Raw genomic sequence first — 13,306 nt, 5'->3', positions numbered from 1 at the left:
AATATGTAGTGAATATGGGAACCATCAGTTAGCGTAATGACTATGTCGCTGGACTCCCACGTAGTCGACTGTGGTTCGCATCCTGGACCCGGCGGCTTCAAACTCACGCCGGGAGCGTGTGCGTGCGTGCCCAAGATCCCGAGAGGAGAATGGAGGAGAAGGGCCATCCGCCCTGGGGGGATGATTTCTCTCTTTCTCTTTGTCCCTCTATCTCTGGTGAGCCCATGTACCTATAGAAAAAATATCTATAAGAAAAAAAAGAAAACACTTTGGAAAGAATCAATGCGTGAAGAACCTCACAGAGAGGTAATGAGAATTAGCTGACAGCGGGCCAGCTGGTGGCTTGGTGGTTAAGGAGGCTGCCCCCAAATGGCCAATTCTGCAATTCAAGTCCTGGACCCGGTGGCTTAAGAAACACACCAGAGCATCTGTGTACATACTCAAAATCCTAAGGAGAGAATGGAGCAGAGGGACTGCACCCCTGGGGGGTGCTTTCTCATGTTCCTCTTCCCTGTTAAATGAGCTGGACCCTGTATGGCAGACTTTGGTTCAAATCCCAAACCATGCCAGGTCATTTGAAAAACAGGCCAGGCAGTACATGTGTGCCCCAAAGGCCAACAGTATGGAGGGGAACTGATTGTGCTCTGACCATGCCCCAAAATCCTGAGAGAAGAAAGGAGGAGAAAGGATTGCACCATGGCCGTCTCCCCTGGGGAATGATTTCTCGCTTTCTGTCTCTGTGTCTCTTCAGCAAGCATATGCACCCTATAGCAAAAATCTCTCTGAAACAAACGAAAAAAGATAAAGAGTTGAACCAATAGTAATCAGATCCCTCTCTGGTCTTAAATAGAAAACAGACAATAAACTCTACTTAAGAGTCCAAAAACTGGGGACCAGCAGTTGACATAATGGCTGTGTCGTTAGACTCCCATGTAGTCGACCATGGTTCGAGTCCCAGACCTGGTGGCTTAAACTCACACAGGGCATGTGTGCCTGCAGCATGGCCATCATCCCTGGGGGACAATTTCTCACTTTTTGTCTCTCTGTCTCTCTTTCTGGAGAGTGCACGCACCCTGTAGCAAAAACCTCTCTAATAATAATAATAATGAGTCCAAAAACTGATAACTAGATTAAAAATTGTGGCATGGGGCCAGTAAGTGACATTGTGGTGAAGGCTTCCAAGTGGACTCCCACGTGGCCAACTGTGGTTCAAGTCCCAGACCTGGTGGCTTGAAAATCGTGCCAGGGCATGTACGTTTGCATGCCTGATGGAGGAGAAGTAATTGTAGAGTGGCCATCCCTCCTGGGGGTGATTTCTCACTTTCTCTCTCACTATCTCTATCTCTCTATGGAAAAGAAAAAAGAAAAATTGCAGCATGTATATACTATGGACTACTATCAGCCATAATAAATAATGAGATCCTATATTCTGAGTCAAAGTGGATGAATATGGAAGACAATGTTGAGTGAAGTGAGGCAGACTTTGAAAGATACACACTGTATAGCCTCACTCAATATGTAGTGAATATGGGAACCATCAGTTAGCGTAATGACTATGTCGCTGGACTCCCACGTAGTCGACTGTGGTTCGCATCCTGGACCCGGCGGCTTCAAACTCACGCCGGGAGCGTGTGCGTGCGTGCCCAAGATCCCGAGAGGAGAATGGAGGAGAAGGGCCATCCTCCCTGGGGGGGAGGGGTGATTTCTCGCTTTCTCTCTGTCTCTCTGTGTCTGTCTGGCGAGGCATGGCGCCATATAACGAAAAACCTCTCAAAAAAAAAAAAAAAGTAGTGAATGTCTGCACTCTGTGGTAGAAATGTACAGATCTGAAGATATGGTAGTAGGAGGGATAAGTGTAGATACCAGAGACCGTAAGGGAGTAAAGTGGGTGGTAGAGAGTGGGTGCAAGGTGTAAAGGGAAGAAACATTTAACAAGCAAAAAATGTCAAGTTATCTGTTGAAGAAAAATATTGTACAAATGATAATAGAGACTTTATGCAAAATGGAAAGTTAATCTGAAAAAAAAAAAAAAAAGATGGCAAAAAAATGTAAAGTTATCTGTTGAAGAAAAATATTGTATACATGATAATAGAGACTTTATGCAAAATGGAAAGTTAATCTGAAAAAAAAAAAAAAAAGATATCATAGGGCCAGCAAGTGATATAGTGGTTAAGGCACTGGACTCCCACGTGGCTGACTGGTGTTCAAGTCCTGGATCTGGCAGCTTACTTTCTCACTTTCTCTCTCTCTCTCTTTCTCTCTGGTAAGCACTTGTGCCCTGTAGCCAAAAAAAAATTTTTTTAAAGAATTATTTTATTTAACTTTATTAATTTATTTGTTTTATTTAAATTTGACCAGAGAGGGACAGACAGAGAGCGAAAGCAAGCTGCCAGGTCCAGGAGTCAAACAGTGGTTGGCCATGTGGGAGTCCAATGCCCTTAACTACTATTCCACTTGCCACCCCCCTGTAGCAAGTTTAAAATAATAATAATAATAAAATAAAATAAATAAATCTAAAAAATAAACAAATCACCAACAAAGGTATTTATACAAATAATAAAAGGGAAAACAGAACCCCCCCCCAAATATGAAACTACTGCCCTAGGGGAGAAAAGCTGCCAGACTCAGAACTGCCTACCCCCTTCACAGGGTCACCCTTTAAAATACCTAAGAGATCTGCCTGCCACCACCTTAACCCAGAAACCACTCTGGGCATGACTAGCAGTGAGACAACCTTCCATTATGTGCGTCCCCACATGATGCAATACAGAGGATGCAGCCTCACCTGAGAAGTATTCTTGCCCAAAACATTAACCTTTAGATAGTACTTCTGGTTTATAGAAAACACAGGAGACAGAGGAACAAGGCAAATGACATCACAAGGAAGCAATTAGATAAATTCAGATGGTGAGACATTCTGCAATGCGAAAGGGAGAAGAAGTCCAGGCTCTTCAATAAGTCCATGTTATGCTATTTTAAAAAGCAGAGGGGAAGAGCATTGTGTTAAGTTAAAGAGGCTTTAGGGGCCAGCTGGTGGCACAGCAGTAATGCGGCTGGACCCACATGAGAAGGTCCCAGGTTTGCATCCTAGGGCTTCCCCGGACACCCTGGGCATGTGCTTGTGATCCAGGCTGGCTGAGTCTGGGGGTGGAGAGTAAAGACCCTACTGGTGGGTGCCTCTCTCTCTCTCTGCTTCTGCCTCCCTCGTGTAAGAAATCATTAAACTTTAAAAAAGGAGAGACTTTAGAGTCAAAACATAAAAGTGCTATGTAACCTGAAAGAATAGACTCAACTGGGGGAAAACAAGATAAATGAGGAAATTTGACTATAGGCTAGATATGAAGACGACATTGGAGATTATCGTCAGTTTTGTTAAGTATGATGACAATATTGTGGTTAGCGGGGTAGAAAAATATTATAGTTTAAGATTCATTTTGGGAGCTAGTGGTGAAGGTGCTGGACTCCCATATGGCTGACTACGGTTTGAGTCCTGGACCTGACAGCTTGCTTTCTCACCTTCCCCTCGATTCCTCTTTCTCTGGCTCTCTCTGGCAAACTCACATGCTCTGTGGCAAATTTTAAAAATATTAATAATGATAAATAAAATTAAATAGTTGTTTTGTTTTTTTTTAAGTTCATCTTGAGCCAGCAGGTAGCATGGTGGTTAAGGCACTGGAATTCCTACATGGCCCACCACAGTTCAAGTCCACATCACCCTGGGCAAATTAATAATAAATTAAATTAATAAACAATTATTTTAAAAATACATCTTGATTGGGGTAATATATGACATAATTTGAGAGACTTCAGCAGTAAACAAAAGCAACAGATTAATTAAATATGACAAAATGTTTGCAATGGTCAAATCTAGTGGTGAATATATAGGTATTCATTATGCTATACTTTGTATGCTTGAAAATTTTTGTTCAAAAGAAAAAAAAAAATTGGCCAGCCTAGTAGCGCAGTGGTAAAGTATGATGCACTGGGAGCCAGATCTCACATAGCTGATGGCAGTTCAAAGCCCAGGTTGGGGTTCAAATGTGTGCATGGCCGAAATCCTGACAGGATAGAGAAACGGAAGAAGAGAGACTGTGGAAGACCATGCCCTGTTGAGAGGTTCTTTCTCTTTCTCACAAGTGTATGTACCCTCTGGCAATTAAAAAGAAAAGAACAGAACAGAACAGAACCTCTGAGCCCATCTCAGGCAGGCTGCCACAACTATTCATCCTGTTTGGAGGTGACCTGAGGCCATTCCTTTTTTTGGGTCTCCCCAAGGAAAAGGATCTCCTCTAGGTAGTTACCAGAAGCACTAAGTCAACTGAAAGCCACATCCGCATTGAGAGAGGTCCCAGACCAGGACTGGGAGAACTAAAGGACCTGCGTTCCCCTCTGAGCTTTTCTCCCACTGCCCAGATACAGAGGTGTCTCTGGCACCTGTGAGTGCCTGGAGGTCAGCCTACATCACCCTGGGCAATGAAGATCACAACAGAGCATACACCCCTGGCAAGGCCACTCTACAAATGGAGTGACCTGTCGTGTTTGTGTGCTGCTCTTAAGGGTGGCAATAAAATGCCAAAAAGAAAAGCCTGGAAACCAGCGACAGAGAAACAGAAGAAAGACTCATTCCATTAGGGAGGGATAGAGAGGGGAGGCAGAGATCCGGGACATGTCCTCCCTGGAGCTAAGGGGAAAGTAAAGCAAGAAGTGGACTGGGGCATCTGTGTGGCACTGAGGTTAGAGCAAGTCGGCTGGGGGGAAGAGGATCGCTGGGGTGGGTGTTCTCAGAGGGCCCCCAGGCAGTGTCAGAGGAGAGAGGAGAGCTGAGGTAGGTGACGAGTAGATGAGGAATCAGGCAGCAGCGGGACCAGCCCACTCCGTGAAGAGGTTTGCAGCCAAGAGAAATGAAGAGAGCTCGGTGGCGGAAGGGTCTACCTGGTAAGACCAACACGACGGGGGATGAAAGAAGGTTCCACAGTCCTTTGAAGGTGAGATGCTCCTATCCCTGAAGTGACCAGACGGGTTTGTGTAATGGTCAAGGGACCAGAGGGGCGCACTGCAGTGGCTGAAGCAAAGGCTTTGGAGCCCCTCAGAGCTGGCTCTGACTCCAGCCTCTGCTGGTTCCTCTGCACCTATTTCCCCACCTGCTACGTGGTATAGTAACCACGCATCCTTCAAAGGCTGGTCAATAAATACAACTGTTTTATCAGGGGCAGGGGGCGAGGGCTGGATCATTAAAAGCCTGTGGTGGGGAGGTGGAGATGGGTTACCTGAGCTCTCCCGGCTCAGGAACGCCTGAGCAAAAATCTCGCCGACCCAGGCCTGCAGCTCCGAATCCTGCTGCACAGACGCATCACTGGGGTAATAGTAGCCCACGATTTCTGAGACGAAGCTGCAAGAAAGAGATGTTGGTGCCACTAGAGTCACCTTGGGCTTAGGCCTGGCCAGAAAATTAAGGCCCGCTGACACCCAGGCTGGGTCGAAGCAGACGGCCAGAGCTTCTGGGAGTCCATGGGGGCTCAGCAAGGCCCTAGATCCAGATGGCACTGAGTACCCAGGCTTCCCTTAAGTCCCACCTCTACTCCTGAGTCATGGGTGCCCTGGGCCTTCTTTCTGCACAGGGGCTTAGGGGGAAAGTGCCCAGAGGAGAGCCTGACTCTTTCTGCATCCTCCTCCTCCCCACTCAGCACCCTGGAGGGAGGAGCCCTGCGAGCTGGGGGCCACAGCCCATGCTCAGCTATTGCACCAGCCCTAATACTGACTCCTCTGGTCACCCCTCCTACTTACACTGCGCTCACACACTCCCCAGCCCCTCTAGACCACAATATCTGCCATTTCACAGGGCACCCCAACCTCAATCCATGCCCCAGGGAATTCCATATGCTGGAGTCTGAGAACACTGTAGAATCCCCAGCCCCAAGCCCACAAGCACAGGAGCCCACACTGCCCACGTCCAGGGGTTCCTGGTGGGGCCAGAGGGCTGCAGGGTTCCAGGCTGCACCTCTCAATGGCCGCCCAGATCTTCAGGCCATCGTCTCGGTAGTAGTAGTTGGGGATGGTTAGGACACCGCGGGCCCGCAGGCTGTCCGGGAGGCAGAAATTGGTGTAGGTGAAGTGGGCCAGACCGGTTCTCATGAGGTAGATGAGGCCTTCCCTCCCGATGGACGTGACCTGAGGACACAGCACAGATCCGCCCCTGGGCCGGCCCCAACCCACCCCAGTGCCTGGTGAAGAGATGGAGCTAGAGTCTCGGCCCAGGGAGGGGCCAGTTCTGTTCATCAAGCAATTCACGACTACACCAGATTGAACACCCATAGGGGTCCGCATGATGCGGGCTGCATGGGTGGCAGCCCTACTTCATGCCTAGGAGATCCTTAGGTATTTGGTAACTGAAGAAGTGAACTGAAAGCCGCGAGGGCAGAGCTGGGCGCTGGGTCAGCTGAGCGCAGCGCTGCGGGGCTGGGGCTGGGCTGCGGGGCGGGGCACCTCAGACTGAGAGGGTGGGACCACGTGCAGGATTGGCCGGCGTGTCTGGGCTTATGGGAGGGGCAAGTAGGTGGCTGGGGGAGCAGGGCGGGGCTTGCCAGAGGAGGCTGCAGGGATGGTGGAATAGGCTTGTCCTCAGGGACCCGCCCTCAGGGCGGAGGCGGGGAGGCCTCACCTTGTCCACGAGGCCTTCAGGGTTAAGCAGTGTGGCCCTCGCAATGGTGTTCACCTGCAGCGTGTAGCGAGTATGGGGAAGCAGGAGCTGCGAGTGGTGCAAGGTCACGTGAGCCAAAGAACAGAAGCGACCTCCTGGGCCCTGCCCATTTGGTCCCAGGGTCTACACAGACCTTGTAGATGGGATGGCAGAGTGGCAGCTGGCGCAGCGTGGCCATGGCGAAGGCTTCGCACAGCAAGTGAGTGCACAAAAAGTGTGTGTTGTTCTCGTGCACCAGGAACTCAGAGTTGCGCACCCACGACTTGGCCAGCACCCAGTCCCAATCAGAGTCAGTGGGCAGGAAGATGGGACTGTCTGGCCCAGGGGTCTGGCTGAGCTGCATCGAGGGGAATGAGGGATGAAACCCAAAACCTATTGCCCACTGCTGAGTCTGCACTCCCGAAAGCCCGGCTCCTGTCTTACCTGGATGGCCAAGGGCATTAGCGCCCCCTGGGGGTTGAGCCACAACAAGCACAGCGGGGCGGTCACGTACTGCTGGTGGCCGTTGAGGCAATGGACCGGGGCCTCCGCCAGGATCCAATAGTCCGCTAAGAAGATGTTCCCCCTCTGGGGAAGAGGCAGAGACGCTTGGTGTGTCCCCAATTCCAGCTCTCTGCTTCCCTCTCTGCTCTCAGCCCACTTCCACCCCGAGGAAGAGCTTAGGGTCCCAGTTCAGGCCTCAGTAATTCAGGGCACCTGAGCTAATAGCCGGCCTTGGCTACTCCACCCTTCCCAGAATGTGCGGAATGAGGTCTGGCTGAGTCCCTCGTTGTGCAACCCCTCACCTGGTCTCCTGATTTGGACAAGCAGCGTCCCCTCCTCCTCACCCCATACCAGGCCCTTCCTACTCTCCCTACTCTGATGGAATCCCCTTCTGAGAGCTGACCTCCATGTATCCAACGACAGCAAACCCGACACTCTATGAGAATTAACTAGTCACATCCCCAGCCTTCCGTGAAATGCCTAAGGACTTGGCTGTCCCAGAGAGACTGGGCCATCATCTACTGCCACTCCCTCAGGGCTCTCAGTCCTCCTATATCCTGTGGCCCTGTCACTGGCCTGTCCTAAAAGAGCCTTCCACAGGCCTCAGCCCCTTGGAGGCCCCAGAACAGAAGCAAGGCCTCCTTCAAACTATCCTTGTGGCTGCCCTATTCCTTCATACCATTTTAGCGGGCTTCAGCTTGGGCCTCAAACCACTCCCAGTGCATTCTGGCCCTCACCCATATCTGTTCTACTTAAGAGATAGAGAGACCCCAGAGAATGAGGCCACAGGTGGGACAGCCCAGGGCATTCTGCCTTCCCTTCCACACACTTCCCTTATCCAGAGGAACCACTCACGCACATCCCTCCATCAGACCCACTACCGATGTGCTCACCCACCTCTAGTTCTGTCTGCAGGCAGGTGCCTGGTCCCAGCACAGGGGCTACCATGTCACTGGTGACGGGCAGCTTGCTGGGTAAGCTGGAGATGCAGTGGAGCATGACAGGGTTGACACCATTCAGATACTGGTACCCAAAGAAGCGATCCTCATGCCAGTGCTCCTTGACATATTCTAGTGGGGAGGGGGGACAAGAGAGGGAGCCAGTTGATGCAGAAACTATTTCCCTAGGTCTTGATCATGCCCAGCTGTTTGCTCATCACTATGGTTTAGGTTTCCCAATGCAGCCCTGTGAGGGAGGTGTATTATATCTTCAATTTATATATATATTATATCTTCAATTTAATACTAGACACTGAGGGTCAGAGAGATGGAGTGACTTACCCAGGTGAGTGGCAGAGCATGGCTTTGAACCTATGCCTTTCTGGCCCCAAAGTGCAGAGTGCTTTGTAATAGGAGGAGGGGATGGACGCTGTGTGTTCCCAGTCAGGATCACAACTCCCTAAATGACCGTGACCCTCTCCCAGGCAGCAGTGTTTCTCTGTCCTTCTCTATTTTGTCCCCTCCTCAGTGGGGGTGACTGTGTTCCTGAGAGAAATTTAAAAGCTATCACCAGTGAAATGGAAAGCGCCTCCCACTCAAATCTAGCCATCTGGGCCTTTCCCAGGAAGGGGAAGAAAGTGTCTGAGCATCGGGTAAGGTGAAGGCATCTCTGCCTGGCTCTGCACACCTGTAGTGAAGGTCTTGTGGAAACAGAAGATGTTCCGCAGGTCATCCAGCTTCTTCCAGGAGCCCTTGCGGTCCAGCAGCCCTCGAAGCTTCATGCCTAAGGACCTGAGGGCAGGACGGGGGAGAGGGAAGATCAGAGTGGGAGCTGGGCACTGGGGCCTGGGGCCTGGGTTCTGCCGGCATCCACTGCGCCTCAGCCTAGAGGAAGCTGACAGTCAGTCCCCAGAGCAGAGGTGTCTAACCACCCACAAGGGAGAAAAGTCGAGGGCCTGTTTGAGACTCTGCAGCCTCAGGAGTCTCTGGTTCAAATGCACCCATCCTAGGGCGAGGGGTGGTGGTAGTAACCACACGTGTGTGCAAAGGTGGTTCACATGGCCTATGGTGCAGACTAGTCACCCTCCCTGGTGTTTGCCTGATTTCTTCAAGTTTCCATCTTGCCATAGACAAAGGTCTATGGCTCCCCTCTGCTGGAAGGTCAGAGCCTCCACTGACAGCCCATGGAGCTCCCCACCAATGGCTTTCCCCAACCTTGCCAGCTTTTTCTCCCACCCTGTGCACCAGCCAAAGCCAGAGGTGCACTTTGTGCACTGCGCTGGGAGAAGAGGCTGGCAGGCTGAGGGGTGTGCACGCTTCACTTCACAGTGTCTGCTGTTTGAAGCATTTTACAGTCATCACTTTGGTTTTAATTTTAAGTTTTTGTTATAGGGCGCATGTGCTTGCCAGAGAGAAGCAGACAGGGATAATGAGAAATCACCACTAGCAAGGGTGGTCATGGCGAAATCCCTTTTCCTCCACTCTCCTCTTAGGATTTTGGGCTTGCATGCACATGTGTCCGGCATGAGTCTCAAGCCGTCAAGTCTGGGACTTGAACTATGAAGCACGTCATGTGGCATCCAGCACCTTAACCCCCATGCCACCTGCTGGCCATACAGTGAGCATTATTTTATAATAAAAAAAAATAAAATGCTTGAGGGACCAGCAGATGGCATAATGGTTACGTCACGGGACTCCCACATAGTTGACCATGGTTCAAGTCCTGAATCCGGTGTCTTAAAACTCCCCCCGGGTGCATGTAAGTACATACCCAAAATCATGAGAGGAGAATGGGGAAAAAGGATTGCGGTATGGCCAGCCCCCTTGGGGAGTGATCTCTCCGTCTTTCTCTGTCTCTCCAGTGAGCAAACATGACCTGTAGCAAAAATCTCTCCAAAAAAAAAAAAAAAAGCTTGAAATTAAGACAGCCTTCCCCCCCTCTGAAGGCCTATCCTAGGAAGCTATCTTCTACACCTCTACCTAATATATAGTCTGTTCTTCTAGACATTTCTTAGTGCAAAGCCCTTTATTTGATAGATTTTCTCCAAAAAAATTTGGGGGAAGCTTTGGAAAAATAAAGCCCTCATCATTCTCTGCATTACACTGCAACCCAGTGTGCCATACCGTCCCCCATCACTCCATGCGCTCCTTAGGACAAGGACTTGGCTCTGAGGCCCAGCCCGCCCTGCTGATAAGCACTGGCTACATGGGCTGAACCAAAGGAAAGGGGGTGGTGGGTTTGTGGCACTGGGTGGGCGAAGCAGGCTTTGTAAAGATGGCTCGGAGACACTGAGGTAAAGGGCTGATGAAGCACTGCTGACGCCACGTGGAAAGTGGAGGGTTCGGTTTAGTGAGAACGGGTACACACGGGCCGTGTGCATCTGCCATCCTGGCTGGCTAGAGAGGTGGGGGTGGGATATGGTGTGAGACCTTGTTGAGGGTATTTGTCTTTCTTTCTCTTTCACGGAAGAAATAAATAAACTAAAAAAGAAGAAAGAAAGAAAGAAAGAAAAAGAAAGAGAATGAGAAAGAAGAAAAAGAAAGGAAGGAAGGAAGAAACAGGAGATAGGAAAAACTGGGCAGGGGCTCGATCATGAAAGCAGAGGTTGAGGAGGCAGATACAGGAGAAAGAAAAGGTCTCTTTCAAAGGGTCTGCCACAAACATCCTTCAGAACGCCCTGCAGTCACCCAACTGAAACCCAAACTCGCCCCCTTCTCTCCATACATGCCTGGACGGCTCTCAGATACCAGCTCCCTTCCCTCGGGCCCTTCTCTGAGTCCAGCAACTCCTGGACTTCCTCTGTCTAGACCTGCAGATCCATGTGGAACTGACTCGATTGACCCACTGTCCTGGGTGCTCCTCTGACCCCTCAGCCCTGCCTGGGGCTCTTGGCAGGCTCCAGTCCCAAAATCTAAGCCATCTGTGGCTGCCTGCACCTTCTCTCTCAGACACTCAGCTCCCAGCCTACTCCCCAAGCCCACCACACCCTCTTCAGACTCCCTCTCCACAGAGGCCCAGATGGGGATCCAGTTCCTTGCCCCCACCTTCCTCCCAGCTGCCTCATGCAGCCACTGCTCAGGTCTCCTGCTAAAGTGGTGGGCTCACTGTCCCTGACGGGATTTGACAACAGGAGCCACCCACTGACCCCAGCTAACCTCTCTCTTGTCTAGGTACCCAGGAGAGTTAAATGGACTCCAGCCCCATCACACTTAGTGTCCTGGCTGGTGACTGCAGCTGCTAATGACCCCTCCAAGTGCTAATGAACTGCCCATATGCCTCCTCAGTGATGCTGTGGCTTCCTCATGGTCAGAGACTACGTCCTAGTATTGTTGCTAAATAATATCCATGGAAAGACTATTTGGTATATCATCAAATTATCCTCAAAACCTGTGAGGAAGGTGTAAACACTATTGTCATTTCACAAGTAAGAAGACTGTTTAGACCAAGTGAAAATCAAGGTCACACAACTGGGATTTGAACCTGAGGTGGCCTGACTTCATCTCCTTAAAGTTTAAGGACTGGGTCTCACTGTCCTACTGAATCTGGTCCCATCAACAGCACCTGGGACCATGCTCTGCACGCAGTAGGTGCTCAGTTAATTGTGTTGGTTTGAGTGATGGAGAGAGAAGAGGTGGCTAAGGAGCAAAGAGGAGGTGATGGGGAGACAGAAAATGGGGGGGCTTAATGAGAGAGAGGGGTGCCTGAGGGGCAAAGAAGGGGGAGACTAGGAGGTAAGAGAAAAGGAGACTAGGGGCAGAGAGAAGAATGAGGAAGAGGAGGGGAGAACGAGAAGATGCCGGCAGGTTGATTGGAGGACTGAGAGGCCAGGAGATGGTGGAGAAAGCGGGGCAGGGAGGGGAGGAGTCTGGGAGGCAGAGAGAGGACTGGGGGCAGAGATGTGATGTGTGTGCCTGTGGTCCTAGCCAGCGGAGGGGCTGAGGCAGAAGGGTCCTCCTATGGTCAGACATTGTTAAGGCAGTCGGACCCGACATGGCTGACTACACATTCAAGTCTCAGATCCAATGGCTTGAAAAACATGCTGGACATGTGTTCCTAAAATCCCAAGAGGAGAATGGAGGAGAAGGGATTGCAGCCTGCCCATCCCCCCGGGGGGTGCTTTCTCACTACTCACCCCATCTCTCTCTGACGAAGGCCTGCACCCTACAGCAAATTAATACAATAAAAAATAAAATAACTCTCTTATTGATAAATAAATAAATACAGAAAACGAAAGGAAAGAAAAACATCGAGCAGAGGGACAGTGAGCAGGAACAGAGAGGGCAGTGGCCTCACGCGGGGATGGCATTGAAGAGCAGCGAGGCCGTCTTGGTGGCTGAGTAGCGAATATTGGGCTCCATGTGCAGCAGGGATGGGATGTCGATTTTCATGGGGAAGCCAGGCAGGTACCGATTCCCACTGCTGCAAGTGTGGAAAGTAGAAGGACGGAAACCAGTCAGTGGAACCCACAGGCCACTCCCCTCAATTCCTCCCCTCTGTCCTGCCCTCAGAGTCTCCAGGTCTCCCTCATTGCCGGCCCCTCCTCTGCCTTCTCTCTTCCTAACCTAAAACCATCTCCTCTTTCTGGCCCTCTCTGCCTGGCCTCTGGGGACCATCTCCCTGCCCCCCCCATCTTTGCTCCTAACACATGAATGAAATGTACTTGTTATAGACCCTCACTCCTCTTTCTTTTTTTTTTTTCTTTTTTTTGGAGAGGTATTTGCCATAGGGCATGTGTGCTCACCAGACAGACAGAGAGAGACAGAGAGACAGAAAGCGAGAAATCACCCCCCAGGGAGAATGGCCACGCCGCAATCCCTTCTCCTCCATTCTCCTCTCGGGATCTTGGGCACGCACGCACATGCGCCCGGCATGAGTTTCAAGCCACCAGGTCCGGGACGCAAACCATGGTCGACTACATGGGAGTCCAGCGACATAGCCATTACACTAACTGCTGGTTCCCTCCTCATTCCTCTTTCTGAGCTGCTGGGCCCATCCTCCCAATAAACCCTCCACTTTGCTTGTCTCTACCTCCTTCCCAAGCCTTTGCCCTCACCTGTCATCCTGGTCTGCACAAGGTATCGTCTTGGTCAAAGCAAATTTCTTGTCTGACTCCATCTCCTCAAAGCTGCTGACGTCCACCATGCGGGGGAAGCCGGGGGCATAAATCTTCCAGCTGCCAAGGGAAAG

At 50.7% G+C, this 13,306-nt stretch overlaps 1 protein-coding gene across 2 annotated transcripts in view; it reads right to left on the bottom strand.

The window, feature by feature from the left end:
• ALOXE3 (arachidonate epidermal lipoxygenase 3) overlaps window positions 1–13,306 on the bottom strand; it is a 29,935-nt gene that overhangs the window by 13,087 nt on the left and 3,542 nt on the right. For both annotated transcript variants that reach the window (XM_027773135.1, XM_027773134.1), the window contains exons 4-12: window positions 13,173–13,292; window positions 12,413–12,538; window positions 8,807–8,910; window positions 8,078–8,250; window positions 7,121–7,264; window positions 6,831–7,034; window positions 6,659–6,745; window positions 5,999–6,168; window positions 5,268–5,389 (exon numbers count right to left, since the gene is read on the bottom strand). In XM_027773135.1, the coding sequence (XP_027628936.1) occupies window positions 5,268–5,389; window positions 5,999–6,168; window positions 6,659–6,745; window positions 6,831–7,034; window positions 7,121–7,264; window positions 8,078–8,250; window positions 8,807–8,910; window positions 12,413–12,538; window positions 13,173–13,292 (1,250 nt within the window). The remainder of the gene's footprint in view (window positions 1–5,267; window positions 5,390–5,998; window positions 6,169–6,658; window positions 6,746–6,830; window positions 7,035–7,120; window positions 7,265–8,077; window positions 8,251–8,806; window positions 8,911–12,412; window positions 12,539–13,172; window positions 13,293–13,306) is intronic.

Source organism: Tupaia chinensis, unplaced genomic scaffold, assembly GCF_000334495.1.
Source record: "Tupaia chinensis unplaced genomic scaffold, TupChi_1.0 Scaffold000330_1, whole genome shotgun sequence".
NCBI lineage: Eukaryota > Metazoa > Chordata > Mammalia > Scandentia > Tupaiidae > Tupaia > Tupaia belangeri.
Note: the sequence above shows the minus strand (reverse complement) of the source record. Positions and strands in the feature narration are given on the sequence as shown.